Raw genomic sequence first — 20,125 nt, forward strand, 5'->3', positions numbered from 1 at the left:
GCAGGTCTTTTGTTTCAGAGGTGCAATACCAACAAACATCCACCAGATGGCAGCATTTCATTCCGTTTTCCTGCCTCTCATCACAGTGTTCGGTGTGAAAGTTGACTTGGTGCATGAGCTAAACTGATTCTGCAGAGTGGACCTGTTTTTGTTTGGTTCCAGGGATGAAACCCATCTGTCCATTATGAGCCAGAAATCATGAAGACAAAGAGCTAAAGTCATCAGATGTGTTGTGGACACACAGAAGACATGGAGTCCAAAAAGGAACGCAACACAGCCACATGTTCCCACTGTGGGGACACAGGGTTTGTTTACAGGGATTTGACAAACTGTGAATGTGTCTGACTTTCACATTCGGTTTCTAGAGAGAGAAGAGAGAGAGAGAGAGAGAGAGAGAGAGAGAGAGAGAGAGAGAGAGAGAGAGAGAGAGAGAGATGTTCCTGTGTAATATAACTGTGTCCACTAGATGGTGCTGTCCTCTGACTACAGGTGAATGGAACATGTTGAAGTCCCTGATGGTGAAGAATGGCAATGGAGAAATATAAATAATAAAATAACAGAATTTAAATCTATTTCCTTTATTAAATATAAAAACATAATCTGTTTCCTTGTTTCTTTGTTTTTTAATTAAATAAACCTGACCCTGACCTTTACCCTATCCCTCTAACCCTGTCCAGACCACAGCAGAAGTCCTCTGGACATCTGACCTGGACACTTGTGTGCTCTTATTCCAGCCCAGTCTCTGCAGACTGAGCAGTGATCATATATGTTCACTTCACTTAATCACCTTTCTGAACAGATCAGTGGTGAGAGAGCAACACTCTGACATTTAGAACAGAGGACAAAGCCCTTCAGCCTGACCAGGACTCAGCAGCAGAGTTAGTCTGAACTTCAGACTGGACCAGGACTAAACCTGCATCTGAACCTGCACTCCGGAGTTCCTCAAACGCATCATAAACGCAGCCCTTACGCGATCCTGTTCCGGAATGTTACGGAAAGAGCCGAACACTAGACCCTGTGGAAGACGAGCTGCTTCAGATGGACGAAGGACGGACCGAACACAGCTGTCCCCCAAGTCCACAGAGGAGACAGGACCTGAGACAGGACCCTGAACGCACCATGGGCTGACGGTGACGGACGCACAGGTGAGCGAGGTTTAAGCCAACTGGAAACAGGACAACTGTGAACAGGGAGTTTTCATTTAAAAAAACCTGAACCGAACCAAACCGAACTAAACTGAACCAAACCAAACCGAACCAAACCGAACTAAACTGTCCTGAACTTTGGTTCGATGCTGACAAGTGAAAGTGTGTGTATTTAACCCTTTAATGCATGAATTATGAGAACCTTAGTCAAGATTCTTTTTCCTGAGTGTTTTTATTCCTCTTTAGGCTTGAAAAACAAAAACAAAGACAATGTGATTGAATTTTTTTAATGAACCTATTTTTATAGAGTTACAAAAATGTCCACTCAGCTGGACACCATGTGTTTAATTTTTGAAGCAAAGAAACGTGTGTTTAATGATACACTGTGTGACAAGTATGAATAAAATGTTTTAAAATGCTGCTAATCTGATGTTTTGTCACATTTTAACATACTCTAATATTTGTTAGTACTCACTTTATGGAGACAATTTGAAAAAACAAAACAAAACCAAAAAAAACTTTGTTTAAAAAAAGCTGTTAATTACAGTCTAATAACAATAACAAGGAATTGATTTACACTCAAACATGTTACTGCAGATCAAGTTTATCAAGAACAGCAAAGTTACAGTAATGGTATCAGTTGTAGTGTATGGGATGATGCATAAGCGTCCACTGTGTTGTCTGATATGGAAAGAAAAAAAATAAAATCCATGAATATACAAACGAACACCTTTGAATAGCTGTCCTCTGTAGTGACCAGTATGCATGAAAGGGTTAAAACACAATATCAGAAGGTGATAAACTGTGTGAAAACTATGAAATAAAACATTTTTAATGCTGCTAATCTGAAGTTTTCTCATATTTTCTCATATTCTAACACTAGTTCTTACTCACTTCATGGAGATAATATGCAAAAAAAACCTTTTTGTTTAAGAAAACTGTTAATTACAGTCTAAAAACAACTAGCAACTGATTTACAGTCAGACATGTTAGTGCAGATCAGGTTCATCAAGAACAGCAGAGTTACAGTCATGGTCTGAACTGCAGTGTTTGGGATAATGCACAAGTGTCCACTGGTTTGGCTGATATGGAACTGAAACAACCAAACCCAGCTGCAGAAGAACTGTCCACTGGAGTGACCAGTATGTATGAAAGGGTTAAAGTGAAAGTGCTTCTGCTGTTTGTTGTGGTCGGTTGAAGGCTTAGATGTGCGCTGTTTGTCAGTGAAGGTGTGTTTTCCAGCTGCAGGGTTGGGCTGCTGCTGAATTATAGATCAGCTTTATTTCTGTATGTGCGCCCTGGAGAGCCCAGCGTGGGTCCGGTCCTGTCTGCGCTGCTGTAAGCTCTGGATCAGCCACAAAGAAGGAGCTGAACCCTCAAAGACTCCTCCTTTGGTGGCACTTCACAAATGATTTTTTTTTGGCCTTTATTTAACATTTCTTAAATGATTTTGTACCATTTATTAATAATAATATAACTCAATTTCGTTTGATGTACTTTGTACTGTCAAATGACAATAAAGGCAATTCTGATTCAATAATAATAATAATAATAATAATAATAATAATAATAATAATAATAATAATAATAATCAGGGGTGTAGAATTAGGTAAGGACACTACGGACACATCCCTACCAATATCCAGTCACTACTGTGTATTCACTATCAATACAATAAAAGACACTATTTAATGCCAAACAGATACACTTTTTAAGTTATTTGTACTTATTATTTTCATGTAATTCTGTGGAAGAGAGCAACTGTTTAAAAGACACAAATAGAGAAAATTTGTGAAGAAAATACAATAAAACCTCAGATTGTAAATGTGATTCTAGATGAATCTGTCCGTACTAATCTGCATTACATTTTGGTGTCCCCGTTATGTGATAACATGTACAAAATACATGTTACCGCATAACGGGGACACCAAAATGTAATGCAGATTAGTACGGATAGATCCAGATGTGATTTTATCCACATTTTGGGGAATAAATTACATGTAATAATTGAAAGTAAAAGACTTTTCGGCTCAGGCAGTAACTGGACCATCAAACTGTATGATCAGTGTATCCAGAATCTGTGCATATGTCATGAATCAACATATTTATGTCAGGTGACAACAGAAAATTCCACAGTCCAGGCTGTGGAACTCATGTTAGTGTGGGTTCCACATCCAGACCAATCTGATCTACAGTCCAATAATAACAGCAGAAGAACCCACACAAAAGAATGACTGCAGATTTACTACTGGGTTTGATGGAGAAAAAAAAATCTTACATTATGTCTGTAAATAATGACAACTTCAAATTTTTGTCTTTGTTTTAGTGCAAAAACTCACATTAAATTATGAAAATATTTCCATTTCCAAACTCTCCTGTACCAATAAAATGTGACTAACCTGAACAAATGTGCCCAACCTGAAATGTCTGTATTAAATTCAGTCCAGTTTGAACTCTTTTCTTCCTGTTCCTCAGTGTTTAGTGTCTTTGGAGATCTGATCCAGAATGCACATGGACTAATGAGAAGTGGAGGCAGAAGACTGTTCCAATTGCACTAATTTTTCTTAAGAAATTTCAGTTTTTTCAGGTTATTCACATCTTTTTTGTTTGAATAGTTTATAAAAGTAAGTATTTTCATAATTTAATTGGGTTTTTTTTGCAGTAAAACACAGACATAAATTGTCAGTTGTCATTACCTCCGCCAAGGAGGTTCTGTTTTTGCCAGGGTTTGTTTGTTTGTCTGTTTGTCTGTCCGTTAGTGTGCAACATAACTCAAAAAGTTATGGACAGATTTTGATGAAATTTTCAGGGTTTGTTGGAAATGGGATAAGGAAGAAATGATTAAATTTTGGTGGTGATCGGGGGTGGGGGGGCCCACGGGGGGGGGGGCGCAGACCAGAAAATTTCATCAAAATCTGTCCATAACTTTTTGAGTTATGTTGCACACTAACGGACAGACAAACAGACAGACAGACAGACAAACCCTGGCAAAAACATAACCTCCTTGGCGTGGGGGGGCCCACGGGGGGGGCCACTGATCAGCCTTGGCGGAGGTCTGCGCTCTCCGAGTGCTTCTAGTTATTTCTGGGTTCTTCTGTTCTTCTTTTCCTGGTTGGGTCCACTGCAGATCAGATCAGACTGAATGTGGAACCTGACAGAACAGGAGTTTAGAACCCTGCTGTAGATGGCTCATCAGGCTGTGCAGTGGCTGAACAGGATGGAAGACTTAAACATGGAACCTGTCCCTCAAACCCTGTGACTCTACTGTCCAGTACAGGGCCGGGGGGGGGGTGGGGGGGTGAGGACGAGCCGCTACTAATATAAACATGACATGGACTTTTAATCCCCTTCAGTCAAATCTAGTGTCAGATTGGGTTAAAGTCCCCGCCCTCTAATTCACATTAGATTGTCTTTGTGTCAAACTTACTCCATACTAGGGATGTAAACAATTAATCGACTAACGATTAATTGTCAATAAGTATTTGTTCGATTAAATTATTAATTGTGGGTTAATTGCCCTTGTCCACCTGTCCACACCTGTCCGAAGGCTGACGGTTTGTCCGCGCTGCGACAGGATGGCGGTCATTGAACCGGATCATAGCGTTGATGAGTTAGAATGTCTGTATGGACATGGAGGAGGAGCCAAACACAGACTGACCATCTGTTTGTGGGTGGAGCCAAACACAGACCGACCGTCTGTTTGTGGGTGGAGCCAAACACAGACCGACCGTCTGTTTGTGGGTGGAGCCAAACACAGACCGACCGTCTGTTTGTGGGTGGAGCCAAACACAGACCGACCGTCTGTTTGTGGGAGCGGTGCACCCCCGAATAAATCCACGCACACATGCGGGGTCAGTATCGGATCAGATGGTTTTCCTGGAGGTTGGTCTAGTCCACGGTCAGTGAGACAGAAGTTAAACATCCTCCAGGATCCTGATCCGAGACGCAGGGATGTGTCCCGCATTTGTGAAACTTCAGGAGGAAAAGATAAATGAGCGAAAAGTTTCACTTTCACTTCTGCGGGGGGGGGGCATGGACTGCACCGCCCCGTACCCCTATAGTATTAGAAGTAGGACAGAAAGGGACGCACGCACACACACGGTTACCCACCAACACGCATACATCCCCCGGCCAAACTGTGCGCATGTGAGTCCCCCCCCCCTCTTTACAGACCGCCACATCAACAGATGAATTCCACAGAAAACTCTGACTGTATCCAATGGTTCAATAAATCAATCATTAAGGAATATGACATGGTTTTATCATGAAGTGTATAATCAGTATTTAGTTTTTATTCTTCTCGACCGTATTGAAAAAGAAATTCAGGTTCTTAGGAAAATTGCAGCTTATTAATTAATTGTTAATCGATCGATAAGGTTAGCCAACTAATGATTAATCGATAATTTCCACCCCTATTCCATACATATTTATTTGTGAAAGTACTCAGACATTAGAACTGCACAAGGACATGTGACCTGGAAACAGGAGGTCGAAGGTCACCCGTTCAGTAGTCTCCTGCTGCAGAAGGATCCACAGGAGAAATGTGGAGCAGATAAATGAATGAATTCAACAGAGAATGAGATTATGTCACTGACAGACAACAAAATGACTACAATACCCCTTCAGCCTTCACTGTTTCATAATTTTAGGTATTCACTTCAAAGTCGAACTATATACCACAAATGTGTTTCCTGTCCCATTTAAGTGTCCCTTAACTCTGGTTAAGGTTTTGGTGCTGGACTCTGATGTGCAGACGTTTCATCCCAAAGAACCAAAGTGGGTTTTCTGCAGACTGTGGACCGTGGTGGCATCCAACACAGCCCATAATGTCACTCACATTACACTGTGTCTGTTTTTTCTTCCAAAGCTGAGTCATCCAAACATTTGAGAAGACTTTCTGACAAGTGAGAGCCTTTGTTTCCAAATACTTCAGGTCTTCAGTCTGTCTTTGGTCTTTGGTCTCTGGAGGGAACATCTAATTTTATCTGCTCTGATAAATGCACTTTAAAAACCAGACAAGCACACACTAATCTGACGGTGCAGGCATTTTTAATGTTCCCCACAATACACCATGTGTGTTGGTTTGAAGCCAAAAGGCTTTTAGTGGACTGTAGATCTGCACTGCATGCACGGAATTACACAGCATCACATTGTAAAAAAAATCTGTAATTTAACAGAATTTTCACTGTTTATTTTACAGATTTTTCCTGTATTTTTAAGATACAGGAAAATGTCAGTGAAATGACAAAAACAGACTGTGATTTTACATGTCACATGTAAAATAACACGAAAAAAACTGTAACTGTGAATAACCATAAAATTAAATTTTTTTTTAAAGAATTTTTTTCTTTTTTCACAGAAAAATACAGTTAAAATACATTTGCAAATGTATCATAATTTCACAAATATTTCTTTTCTCTTTATGAGATTAAACCGTAAATTTGAAGTTTAATACTGTAAAAAAATTATAATAAAATGAGATTAAATTACTGACAATTAACTGTAAAAGAAGTATTAGTTCTGTCAGTTGAACCAAACTTGTTTGTTAATTAACAAATATCTTGTGTAATTACAGGAGGTTTCACAACAAAAATGTTGAATAAATGTATTTTTGTGAATGTATAACATGTATAAGCACTGATAAACTGTCCAAATACATTTTTTATCAGTGGATTGGACAACTGAGTCTCATTGAAAATTATATATATATATATATATATATATATAGATAGATAGATAGATAGATAGATAGATAGATAGATAGATAGATAGATAGATAGATAGATATATGTAATTGGATTGTTTTAATACATGTAAATATTCTTTATTAAACATTAAAAAGTCAAAAAAAAAAAAAAAAAAAAAAAAGCAAAATCTCATGTAAAGTTAGGGCAAAAAACTGTATTTTAATTATGGAAAATTACCGTATTTTTATGAGATGGTTATTTTCCGTTATTTAACAGTATTTTTTCCTGCACCCCTGCTGCTGGAATATTAATGGGGTTTTTTTACTGGTTTTTTTTGTTTTTTTTAACTGTTTTTTTTTTACAGTGCAGTAAAGTATAAAAGCTGGACCAGGTTCTGAATACAAGAGTCGTTCTAACATCATCTGTTCCAAAACACAAATAATTTATCACCATTATCTGTGGATCCAAGTGTTTCTATGGGATTAAAATAAAAAACACACACATAAATGAAGCCAAAACACACACACACACACACACAGTCACGACAAAATCTACACAATGAATCCATTCACCACATGAATAAAGTTCACTTCAAACTCCTCCAAAACGTGGAGGGTTTTTATGCCAAACATCTCCCACTGTTGTCAAGAATAACTTTTCAGGAAAATGATCCAATGACTGAGTTCAGTCCTCTTTAGTTTAATATCTCTGAGAAACAAGCACAGATGAAGGGAGTGAAGCCGGACTGACTGGACCCTGGTGTTATGGCCGGTGGTTTTTGTGTCTCAGATCAGATCAGGTCCAGCTGTTCCACGTATGGGTGGGCTTGAACAGGACGGACACATTTCCATCCGTTTAAAACAGAGCTGTAAATGTTTCAGGTAAAGTGTTGTAATCCAATCCTGTTTTACAGGAAATGGCCGGAGGAATCAGACAGGTGTGAAACTAATGTGGACTTAATGCAGTTTGAAGCACAGCCTTCTGCTGCCTCTGTCTGCCTGCTCGTCTTTAATCACTGTTCTCGTCTCCTCAGTGGATCTGCTCCACACAGATCAGATCACAGCTACAGCAGAAACAGGTCTGATTTATGCTCAGATCTACTCCATACCAAGGTTCTAATAGTTTTGGATCATTAATTTTAGTTTAGTTTTATTTAGTTTGGACTTTTTTTTTCTCTAATTCAGTTTGTTTTAATTCATTTTTAGAGCACGTTTAATAGTTTTTATTAGTTTTTGTTATTTTCTAAATGCTTAGTTGTAGTTCAGTTGTAGTTCAGTGGTCTCTTTTCTCTTCTTCTCTATCGTCCTATTCAAATCAATCCCAGACAGGACTCTGCTGCTTTAGTCTCCATGTTTCCAGGTAGAGTGGGGACCAGAAGACGACTGGAAACCACAAGTGAACACAAGTGACGGAGCAAAAAGTGTCAGATGGTGACAGCACAGAAAATTGCTCAAGGGAAATAAATCAATTTCATATCAATCCGACGTTGACAAAGATGAAAACAAAGGGAATCTTATCCATAATTTTTATCCGTTTTAGTTAGTTTTGTAAACACACAATACAGTTTCAGTTAGATATTGTTTTTTCTTTTAATTATAGTTTTTATTTATTTCAGTTAACGAAAATGTCTTTACAATTCTAGTTTTCGTCATTTCGTTAGTTTTTGTTAACAATAAGAGTAGTTAACAATAGTTTTTGCTCCATACAGATCAGATCACAGCTACAGCACAAACCGCTCTGCACACCTCAGCTCCAGGTCAGTCCACAGCAAATACTGTCCCACAGATGAACACAAACCCACTGAAAAGGACCTGAGCATCCATGAGGAACAGCCTCCACCAGGTGCCACCTGCCACCTCCAGCCACCTGTGGGACCTGGTCTCCACTTTCCAGTCTGATGTTCTTAAAAACCTGTTTGTTGTGTTTGTTCTGTTTGCAGTCAGATAAGCATGGTGAAGGAAAACCTGCCCAGCTGGGTCCATCAGGACTCTGAGGAGGACCTGGTCCATGTGAACGTTGGAGGACTGAGGAGGAGTCTGTGCTCCAGCACACTGAAGAAGTTTCCAGACACCAGACTAGGAAAACTACTGTCATGTGACTGCGAGGAAGACATACTACAGGTTAACCCTAACCCTAACCCACACAACATAAGCTTGTATCACTGTGACTGAAACTGGGTTCGGGTTCGGGTTGTGACTTTATCTGTTCTATTGAAACATTAAACAAATGTCCTCATATGTGGACATCATTTTTCAAGACAGTTCTTTGTTTTTTAACTCATCAGATCCCAAGTAGCCATGAGAAATTCAAAATGCAAATGTTCAGGTCTTAGGAGGTTAGAGATGATGGGCTCCTTTATTGTATTTTGGGGGGTTAGGGTTGGGGGGTTTGGGGGGTTCTCCATCATACCTGTCATGTCCTGTCTGATCTGATTTGGACTTTCCATCTTGCAGGTGTGTGACGACTATGATGTTCAGCACAAGGAGTTTTACTTTGACAGAAACCCTGGTCTGTTCCCGTACGTCCTCCATTTTTATCAGACTGGAAAACTGCACATCATGGAGGAGCTCTGCGTCTTCTCCTTCAGGTCTGACTCTGTTCCTCTGGAAATGTTCGTCTGTCTTTAACCTTTAGATACAGTCTGAGGTTTACAGTAGAGCCACGTTGATGCTAGGGATGTAACGATTACCGGTATAACGGTAAACCGTGGTGAAATCACAGACAGTTAGTATTACCGTTTAAATTCTAATCCTCATGATAACCGTGTTTGATTACTGCACTTTTAGGGGAAAAAACCCTATGTACAGATCTGCTTTTATGTCAAATATTTGAGTATAGTTTTAATTTATTACAATTTTAATTTTCTATACCTAATATTTGAACCAATATTCACTTTTAAAGTCTCTGAAAAGGTTCGTTAAACATCTGTGTGTTATTTATGCAATAAATTATATACATTTTTCAAATCGGATTTTATATATTTTTTTGTGTTTTTTGTCCTTTTATGTTTTTATAGTAGGTTTAAGTGAAAAAATAATACACAGATGATATAGATGAAGTTGTGCTGAAAAAACAGATCCCAAACATGGGTATGGTAAACATTTGTTTCTATAGTATATAAAGGCCAAACCAAAAGGACTGAAAAACAGACAGAATAGGCTCAGACCACTAAGGGTTAATATTGGAATGTTTCTGACACAGAAGGGACATTGGGACGATTATTATTATTTTTTTTTTTTTTTTTTTTTTTTCAAAATACAACTTGGTTAAATTATTTCAGTGTGTGTATTAGTACTTTTTGAACATTTCGAGCACAATTTCAACAATACCACGATAATAATGATAACTGTGATAATTTTGGTCACAATAACTGTGATGTGAAATTTTTGGATCGTTACGTCCCTACTTGGAACTGACAGACCTTATGTGTTCAGCAGAAAATGCAGTCCCCTTTCAAATGAAGTCCAACACTTGCATATTGGCAAAGAACCTGAGAACCTGAGAACTCCAACAGCCACTGGGAACCAAACTGTTTAATTCCTGTTGATCCACTAATCCTTTCAATCCATGTCAATAATTGGTGTAAAATACAGTTCTTCATCTCTTCATGGCCATCAGATATGACCATATTTGGACATTCAGAGGCTCCGTAGTGGATGGACACACTGGGTTCATGTTCTACATGATCTGTGAATTAAATATAGAAAATACAGGATTTACAGGTTTTCGTCCTGGTCCTGGACCACTGGACCAGCTCTATCCTCTCCATCGGGTGCTTGAGGGTTCATGGGAGTTCGCCCAACCAGTCCACATGTGTTTTGTGGATTTGGAGAAGGCGTTCGACCGTGTCCCTCGTGGTATCCTGTGGGGGGTGCTTCAGGAGTATGGGGTCTGGGGTCCTCTTCTAAGGGCAGTCCGGTCCTTGTATGACCGAAGCAGGAGCCTGGTTCGCATCGCCGGCAGTCAGTCAGACCTGTTCCAGGTGCATGTGGGACTCTGCAGGGCTGCCCTTTGGCACCGGTTCTGTTCATCATTTTTGTGGACAGAATTTCTAGGCGCAGCCAGGGGCCGGAGGGGGTCCGGTTTGGGGACCACAGGATTTCATCTCTGCTTTTTGCAGATGACGTTCTCCTGTTGGCCTCATCGAACCTGGACCTTCAGCATGTCCTGGGGCGGTTTGAGTGGGATGAGGATCAGCACCTCCAAATCTGAGGCCATGGTTCTGGACTGGAAAAAGGTGGTCTACCCTCTCCGGGTCGGTGGAGAGTCTTTGTGGAGGAGTTCCAGTATCTGGATCTGGTTCACAGTGAGGGAAGGATGGAGCGTCAGACTGACAGACGGATCAGTGCAGCGTCTGCAGTGATGCAGTCGCTGTACCGGTCTGTCGTGGTTCAGAAGGAGCTGAGCTGAGAGGAGAAGCTCTGGATTTACTGGTCAGTCTACGTTCAGACCCTCACCTATGGTCATGAGCTTTGGGTCAGGACTGAAAGGACCAGATCCCAGATACAAGCGGTCTAAATGAGTTTCCTCCGTAGGGGGGCTGGGTGCACCCTTAGAGATAGGGGGAGGAGCTAGGGTGACCAGGTGTTTACAAGCCACATGTGGGACAAGGAGTGTGTTTGTGTGGGACATGTAACCATAATGCTGAAACAAAGTCTAGATTTTTGAACAATGTGCATCTTATTGTTGAGCTTATAAATATGAATAACAACAATTTGTTTTGGTTGCACACAGTATGCATATTTCTGCACTGGGCATTTAGTTTTTGGGGTTTTTTTGCACAGGTTTCAACAACTTTTTTATCTTGTAAAAACAAAACAAAAAAATCTAATTTGAAAAACTCAAAAAAGAAACCTCAAGTTTCAAAAATTGTAATTAAACACTTTTAGACAATCAGCTTATATTTTTTTATTTGAGTACATGTTCTCAACCCTCAGAGGTAAACTAATCTATGTGCAATAAAACAAAAAGGCAGAAGTGACGACATTAGAACAGCTGTTTCCACTTCCAGACAAACTAACATTTGGGACCTAAAACCTTAGTGCATGCAAACACAGAACAGTCAAACATTTAGCATTCGAACACAGGAATAAAAATAGAATAAGATCAAGTAAATATCCTGTGAAATTTTGTCAAAAAATTAATATCCACAAACATAACAAAAGCATATTTTTTTCGCCTCAAATCTCTCAGTTCAAACTCCAAACTTAAAAATAGTTAAAGGGAATATGGATCAAATCTGACCAGACATCCCATACATCAGGTCGTACTCGCCTCCATGTGAGATGGAGAAATAAGTTGGACAGAGTTCACAGAATACCCTCTGAATCATCCCCCACCGCTTTCACCCATGTCTTTTCTGTAGCTGCATTTTCTTTTTTTGCGCAGTTTCCATGATTTCCTCCAATATTTGCATGTCTGTGTCTGAGGCTTTTGCCTTTGTTTTCTGTGTGTCAGTGGGCGGAGCTCAGGAGGACGCCGGTGACAGGTTGACGGACTCCTGACCCCACATGTATGTTGGTTGATTGACAGCGGACACAGCCAATGGTGATAGCTCTGTCACTGCTATAAAATGAAAGTCATGTTTGGAGGAAGGCGACTGTCCTGCACTGTGGACAGAAACAGCCAAATGTGGGACATCGTCTCCATTTGCGGGACGTAGAAAAAATGGTCATAATGCTGTGGAGTCCAGCACAAAGCAGGACACCTGGACACCCTATGAGGAGCTCAGAGTAGAGCCGCTGCTCCTCCACATCCAGAGGACCCAGCTGAGGTGGATCTGACATCTGGTTCAGATCTTCCTGGACTCCTCCCTGGGGAGGTGTTCTGGGCATGTCCCACTGGGAGGAGACCTGAGGGAAGACCTAGGACACACTGGAGAGACTCTGTCTGTGGACTGGACTGGGAACTCCTCAGGGTCCCCCCAGAAGAGCTGGAGGAGGAGTCTGAGGAGGGGGAGGAGTCTGAGGAGGGGGAGGAGTCTGAGGAGAGGGAAGTCTGGGCATCCCTGCTTAGACTGTTACCCCTGTGACCCGGCCCCGGATAAGAGGAAGAGAATGGATGAATGGAAATACAGGATTTATTCTGATAAAATACAAAATACAGACGATAATATTATAAGAATAAATGGTGATAAATTACTTTAAAAAGTTTAAATAAAGAGAAAAATGTATTTGGTTGCTGCCACAAAAGTAGCCCTGGATCTGTATGGGTTCAGGTTTCATGAAAACAGTGTTAGTAGGGACGCACTGATTCTGATACAAGTATCAGGCATCAGCTCCGATACTCAGTGTGTGTACTCATATTCGTACTCGTAAAAGTAATCTGATACAAATGCACCAATACCACTTCTGTCCGTGTGCCATTCCCAGTTCAGTGCAGCAGGTACAAGGAGGAGGAATAATGTGTGTGAGTGTGAAGAGTGTGGAGACTGAACCAAAGAAATGAGGCTGATCACAGTCAGGCTGACTGACAGTACCGTTCAGACACAGACAGATACAGACGCAGCCTTCTGTCCGTCCTCTGCGTACATTCCATCTGTTTTCCAGCTGATGGAGGATGAGTACCCAGACGGAGAATACCAGTGGGGGTACGGAGTGGTGCGGACCGCCACCAGAAGTGAAAACCAAACCTGTCACTCATCTGTCTTTTCTCTTCCTGCTGAAGCTAAACTTTTAAACCTTACCAGAGAAAACGCTGCAACATTAGTATCACAGTAGTGTTCCCTCTGTCGTCTACAGGTTTGGTATTACTGACTTTCTTCTTCTTCTTCATTAAACTTTCCTCTTCTTCGTGGTATTTGTCCAGTATGGTTAATTCAGAGCGGCGCCCCCTGGTGGATTAACTGACAAACGCTCATTCCAACACATTAAATGTCAGTAGCAGCACTTTGTTCCAGTCAGACTAATGACAACGACAATAAAGCACATTTACCAAAGGAACTAACAACTGGAATGGGATTACTAAGGACTAGGATCAGTACTCGGTATCGGCAAGTACTCAAATGTGAGTACTCGTACTCGGTCTGAAAAAAAGTGGTATCAGTGCATCCCTATTAGTTAGACGTTTATACAGTGCAGTTCCTGAAACACAGGATCTGTACTTGAAAATAAATGAACACTACTGTTTTTCTAACAGTCAGGAGATCGAGTACTGGGGCATCAACGAGTTCTTCCTGGACAGCTGCTGTAGTTACCGTTACCACGACCGCAAACTGGAGAGCAGCCGCCATCGCAGCTGGGACGATGAGAGCGACGTGAGCAGTGTGGACACGTCTGTGGACGAGATATCAGATTTAAACAGGTGAGAGAAGGACTGAGGTCTTGGGGTTAGGGGTTAAGGTTAAGGGTTAGGTTTAAGGGTTAGGGTTAAGGGTTAGGTTTAAGGGTTAAGGTTAAGGGTTCAGGTTGTTGTTTGGACTGGTCCTTCTGCTGTAGTCCTGCTCATGTGCTGCTGTATAACCTGTTGTTGTTTGTTTGTTTGTTCTTCAGAGACATGCAGCACTTCCAGCAGGTTCGTTACGGCAGCATCAGGAAGTGTCTGTGGTTGACCCTGGAGAACCCTGGGTACTCCATCCCCAGTAAACTGTTCAGTCTCATCTCCATCAGCGTGGTGCTCACTTCCATAGCAACCATGTGCATCAACAGCATCCCAGAGCATCAGGTACGCACACACACACACACACACACACACACACACACACACACACACACACACACACACACACACACACACACAGGTGGACGTTTGGGTCTTTCAGGGTTAAAGGAAATCCTCCGTTTGTCTGTGCTGTAATAACTCTGGTGTTCTTTCAGATGTTCGACAGTGATGGGACGCTCATGGAGGACCCCACCTTACAGGCTCTGGAGGTGTTCTGCACCTGCTGGTTCACCTTCGAGGTGAGACCTGAGCCCTGTACAGACAGAGTGAACACACTTTGATGTGCGAACACAGACCAAAGAAAACAGAATTTACAACAGAAATGTCACTGATACAGGAAATACACTGGACCAGTGGAAAGATGACCATATCTGATCACCTCAGAACTGGAGTTGGTAGATCAGCCCAAATACAAATGAATGTGTTCAGACGACGTTAAGCTCAATGTAGGAAGTATTGGCCCAGCCTCCAGAACCAGGAAGGAGGTCCATATTTAGTCTGACATTTTGTACAGCTGGAGTTTATGGAAGTGTGGGAACTCTGAAATATGGAAGGATCTGGATGAGACCATGGAACTGACCCTGGAACACACAGTGGGTGTGTGTACACATGAACACACATGTTGAACACACATGTTGGTTTTGTGTTTTTTTAGGTGGTGACCCGCCTGCTGCTGGCCCCAAACAGGAGGAAGTTCTTCCATCACCCTCTGAACCTCATAGACATGGTGTCTGTGGTGCCCATCTACATCACACTCATATTTGACCTGAGTGTGGGTTCAGAGTCTGAGCTGGGAGACCTGGGACGCCTCATACAGGTTCACACCATACACACATATATAAGCACATATACAGACATATATACAGACATATATATTTATATATACTAAAGGAAAAAAGAAACGCACCATTTTCATTTTCTTGATTTTTTCAGAAATATGACAGTTCTTGCAAAATTCCAAACTACAGTGAGTTCAGTTCTATTCTGAGTCCAAATGAAATGATTGTTTTCCTGGTTCTGGTTGATTGATTTTGATTATCAGTCAGAACTGTATTTGTGTATTCCTCCCCCATGTCTGCTCATGAGTCAAACTCACAGATGAATTGGACCTCTGCTCAGTTGTGCTCAACCATTCCCGATAAAAGACACTAAAATGGAGCAGAAACACATTTGTCCACACTGACACCACTACTGCAACTGGACAGAGATGGGACCATTGGCATGCTTCAGCTGGACGGAGCAGACGGGCCGTAGTCAGGGGGTTTGGACTCCACCACTCTACCGCTGGGCGCTTGCTGAGCGTTACCACACCACTGGAACTTTTTCTCGTCACTGAAAACGACTTGGGACCATCTCTGCAAAGTCCGGCAACGATGTGCTTTGCACCACTGGACTCAAGCGCGACGATGTGGTGGAGTCAGCACTGAACCAACATGGGGGCGATATGGTCTGACTGACACCGTCAGCTCGTAGGCGATTACGAATGGTTCTAACAGACACAGGCCTGTGATGTGTCCAGTGGTCTCTGCTGCAGTTCTTGTTGCCGGCCGAAACCTGTCACATAGATGTGACAGCCGACTGTCACGGTCCTGTGCAGCGGTTGTAACGGGCGGTCGACCAGATCTGGGGCGGTGGTTGGAGGAGCCGGTGGTGTGGTAACGCTCAGCAAGATGTCCAACGGTAGAGTGGTGGAGTCCAAACCCCCTGACTACGGCCCGTCTGCTCCGTCCAGCTGAAGCATGCCAATGGTCCCATCTCTGTCCAGTTGCAGTAGTGGTGTCAGTGTGGACAAATGTGTTTCTGCTCCATTTTAGTGTCTTTTATTGGGAATGGTTGAGCACAACTGAGCAGAGGTCCAATTCATCTGTGAGTTTGACTCATGAGCAGACATGGGGGAGGAATACACAAATACAGTTCTGACTGATAATCAAAATCAATCAACCAGAACCAGGAAAACAATCATTTCATTTGGACTCAGAATAGAACTGAACTCATTGTAGTTCGGAATTTTGCAAGAACTGTCATATTTCTGAAAAAATCGAGAAAATGAAAATGGTGCGTTTCTTTTTTCCTTGAGTGTATATACATGCATACATATATGCATATATACGTATATACATACAGACAGCCCTTTTTTTTCTTCCAGTTCTCCAGCCTGTATGTGATGAATGGTTGTGTATTTACAAATGAAATGAAGTGGACCAGACAAAACATGACGCACAAGACAAAGTACATTTGAATCTCATTGATTTCCTTCATACTGAGTGTCTCCCATCCGTCCCAGCGTCCTCTGTCTGTCTGTGTCTCAGGTCTTCAGGCTGATGAGGATCTTCAGGGTTCTGAAACTGGCTCGACATTCCACAGGGCTGAGGTCACTGGGGGCAACACTACGGGTGGGTTCATATGTGTGTGTGTGTGTGTGTGTGTGTGGACTGTGTAGAACTCGTGGACAAACCTGTGTGTCGTCGCTCTTTGGTCTGTTGTGTTTTTTTCATAGTAACATCATCCTTGTTTTCATCGTTGTGATAAAGAACTTCTAAACCTTCCAGTCTGTTATGAATGATGAGTGTAATGTGAGCACTGAGAGAAGAGGAGGAGGAGGAGGAGGAGGAGGAGGAGGAGGAGGAGGAGGAGGAGGAGGAGGAGGAGGAGGAGGAGGAGGAGGAGGAGGATAGTAACAGTGATAGTGTAAAGTGATTCCACTCCCAATCCAAACCCAGAGTAAAAGGATTTCAGATTGTGTTCCATGGAAGGTTCTAGTGCATCGACCACACTGACGTCCTCCTCAAATACCTGGAACAGTTTGGTTTGGTTGGAAAAGTGGACATGAGGGAAGAAAATCAGTCAAATATATGTGTTTTTTCATTTTTCTGCAAGGAGGCATTTTCTGTGTGCTTTCCCTTCAAAAGAACACATTCTGTATCTAAAAGAAGAATCAGACGATGATTAAATCAGATTCAATATTAAATTAATCTTCTAATGTGTCTCCTCCTCCTCCGTGTTCTAATGTGTTTTTTCATCTTGTTTTTTCAGCACAGTTATCGTGAGGTGGGAATCCTTCTGCTCTACCTGGCAGTGGGAGTGTCCGTCTTCTCTGGAATCGCTTATACTGCAGAATATGAAGAGGTAGTGTCCTCCTTTAACCCTTACAGACCCAGATGTCCACCTTTAACCCTTAAAGACCCAAACGTCCTCCTTTAACCCTTAAAGACCCAAACGTCCACCTTTAACCCTTACAGACCCAAACGTCCACCTTTAACCCTTACAGACCCAAACGTCCACCTTTAACCCTTACAGACCCAAACGTCCTCCTTTAACCCTTAAACACCCAAACGTCCACCTTTAACCCTTACAGACCCAAACGTCCACTTTTAACCCTTACAGACCCAAACGTCCTCCTTTAACCCTTAAACACCCAAACGTCCACCTTTAACCCTTAAAGACCCAAACGTCCACCTTTAACCCTTAAAGACCCAAACGTCCTCCTTTAACCCTTAAAGACCCAAACGTCCACCTTTAACCCTTACAGACCCAAACGTCCACCTTTAACCCTTACAGACCCAAACGTCCACCTTTAACCCTTACAGACCCAAACGTCCTCCTTTAACCCTTAAACACCCAAACGTCCACCTTTAACCCTTACAGACCCAAACGTCCTCCTTTAACCCTTAAACACCCAAACGTCCACCTTTAACCCTTACAGACCCAAACGTCCTCCTTTAACCCTTAAACACCCAAACGTCCACCTTTAACCCTTAAACACCCAAACGTCCACCTTTAACCCTTAAACACCCAAACGTCCACCTTTAACCCTTAAACACCCAAACGTCCACCTTTAACCCTTACAGACCCAAACGTCCACCTTTAACCCTTAAAGACCCAAACGTCCACCTTTAACCCTTACAGACCCAAACGTCCACCTTTAACCCTTACAGACCCAAACGTCCACCTTTAACCCTTACAGACCCAAACGTCCACCTTTAACCCTTACAGACCCAAACGTCCACCTTTAACCCTTACAGACCCAAACGTCCTCCTTTAACCCTTAAACACCCAAACGTCCACCTTTAACCCTTACAGACCCAAACGTCCACTTTTAACCCTTACAGACCCAAACGTCCTCCTTTAACCCTTAAACACCCAAACGTCCACCTTTAACCCTTAAAGACCCAAACGTCCACCTTTAACCCTTAAAGACCCAAACGTCCTCCTTTAACCCTTAAAGACCCAAACGTCCACCTTTAACCCTTACAGACCCAAACGTCCACCTTTAACCCTTACAGACCCAAACGTCCACCTTTAACCCTTACAGACCCAAACGTCCTCCTTTAACCCTTAAACACCCAAACGTCCACCTTTAACCCTTACAGACCCAAACGTCCTCCTTTAACCCTTAAACACCCAAACGTCCACCTTTAACCCTTACAGACCCAAACGTCCACCTTTAACCCTTAAACACCCAAACGTCCACCTTTAACCCTTAAACACCCAAACGTCCACCTTTAACCCTTAAACACCCAAACGTCCACCTTTAACCCTTAAACACCCAAACGTCCACCTTTAACCCTTACAGACCCAAACGTCCACCTTTAACCCTTAAAGACCCAAACGTCCACCTTTAACCCTTACAGACCCAAACGTCCACCTTTAACCCTTACAGACCCAAACGTCCACCTTTAACCCTTACAGACCCAAACGTCCACCTTTAACCCTTACAGACCCAAACGTCCACCTTTAACCCTTACAGACCCAAACGTCCACCTTTAACCCTTACAGACCCAAACGTCCACCTTTAACCCTTACAGACCCAAACGTCCACCTTTAACCCTTAAACACCCAAACGTCCACCTTTAACCCTTAAACACCCAAACGTCCACCTTTAACCCTTACAGACCCAAACGTCCACCTTTAGGGTCAGGTGGGTTAGGTTTAGGGTTAGGTTTGGGGTCCTTGAGGTCAGAGGTCATGTCCCCCTTGTCCCTGTCTTTGTCCCCCCTACAGGACGTGGGCCTGGACACCATCCCGGCTTGCTGGTGGTGGGGCACCGTCAGTATGACCACGGTGGGCTACGGGGACGTGGTGCCCGTCACGGTGGCGGGGAAGCTGGCAGCCAGCGGCTGCATTCTGGGCGGGACGCTGGTGGTGGCGCTGCCCATCACCATCATCTTCAATAAGTTCTCCCACTTCTACCGACGACAGAAAGCTCTGGAGGCGTCGGTGAGGGATGGTAACAGCGGGAAGGGGAGGAGCTACGAGAAGGAAATGGAGGAGGAAGAAGAAGAGGAGGAGGAGGAGTCAGACGGAGACAGCCGATGTCTGGACGACGACGACATTGACGACATCGAAGACGATGATATCGATTATGAGGATGAGGGAGGGGTGATCAATTACAGCTTTGTGGAGCACGTGTCCTTTACAGCGAGGAAGGAGCTGCATCAGCTGTGACCAATGGGATCGATGGACTGAAGTGGGTGGGGCCAGTGACATCACATATTATTCAGTCAGTTCATTATCATACAGATAGTATCGGACCAGGACCACTTTTCCAGTCTGTCCATCAGTCTGTCTGAATGAGAAGTCCGTCTGAATCTAAATATGAAGGCGGGACTAACAGGCGCTGAATAAACCAATCAC

General features: G+C 42.6%; 1 protein-coding gene across 1 annotated transcript; it reads left to right on the forward strand.

Moving 5' to 3' along the window:
* Positions 1–1,134: 1,134 nt before the first annotated feature.
* LOC115419988 (potassium voltage-gated channel subfamily S member 2) lies at positions 1,135–19,936 on the forward strand. The gene is made up of 10 exons (XM_030135084.1): positions 1,135–1,145; positions 8,772–8,952; positions 9,286–9,419; positions 13,970–14,134; positions 14,323–14,494; positions 14,647–14,730; positions 15,147–15,308; positions 16,801–16,884; positions 17,525–17,617; positions 19,493–19,936. The coding sequence occupies exons 2-10, from the start codon at positions 8,782–8,784 to the stop codon at positions 19,934–19,936; spliced, it is 1,509 nt and encodes a 502-aa protein (XP_029990944.1). The 5' UTR covers positions 1,135–1,145; positions 8,772–8,781.
* The last annotated feature ends 189 nt before the right edge of the window (positions 19,937–20,125 follow it).

This window comes from Sphaeramia orbicularis, chromosome 5 (assembly GCF_902148855.1).
Source record: "Sphaeramia orbicularis chromosome 5, fSphaOr1.1, whole genome shotgun sequence".
Lineage (NCBI taxonomy): Eukaryota > Metazoa > Chordata > Actinopteri > Kurtiformes > Apogonidae > Sphaeramia > Sphaeramia orbicularis.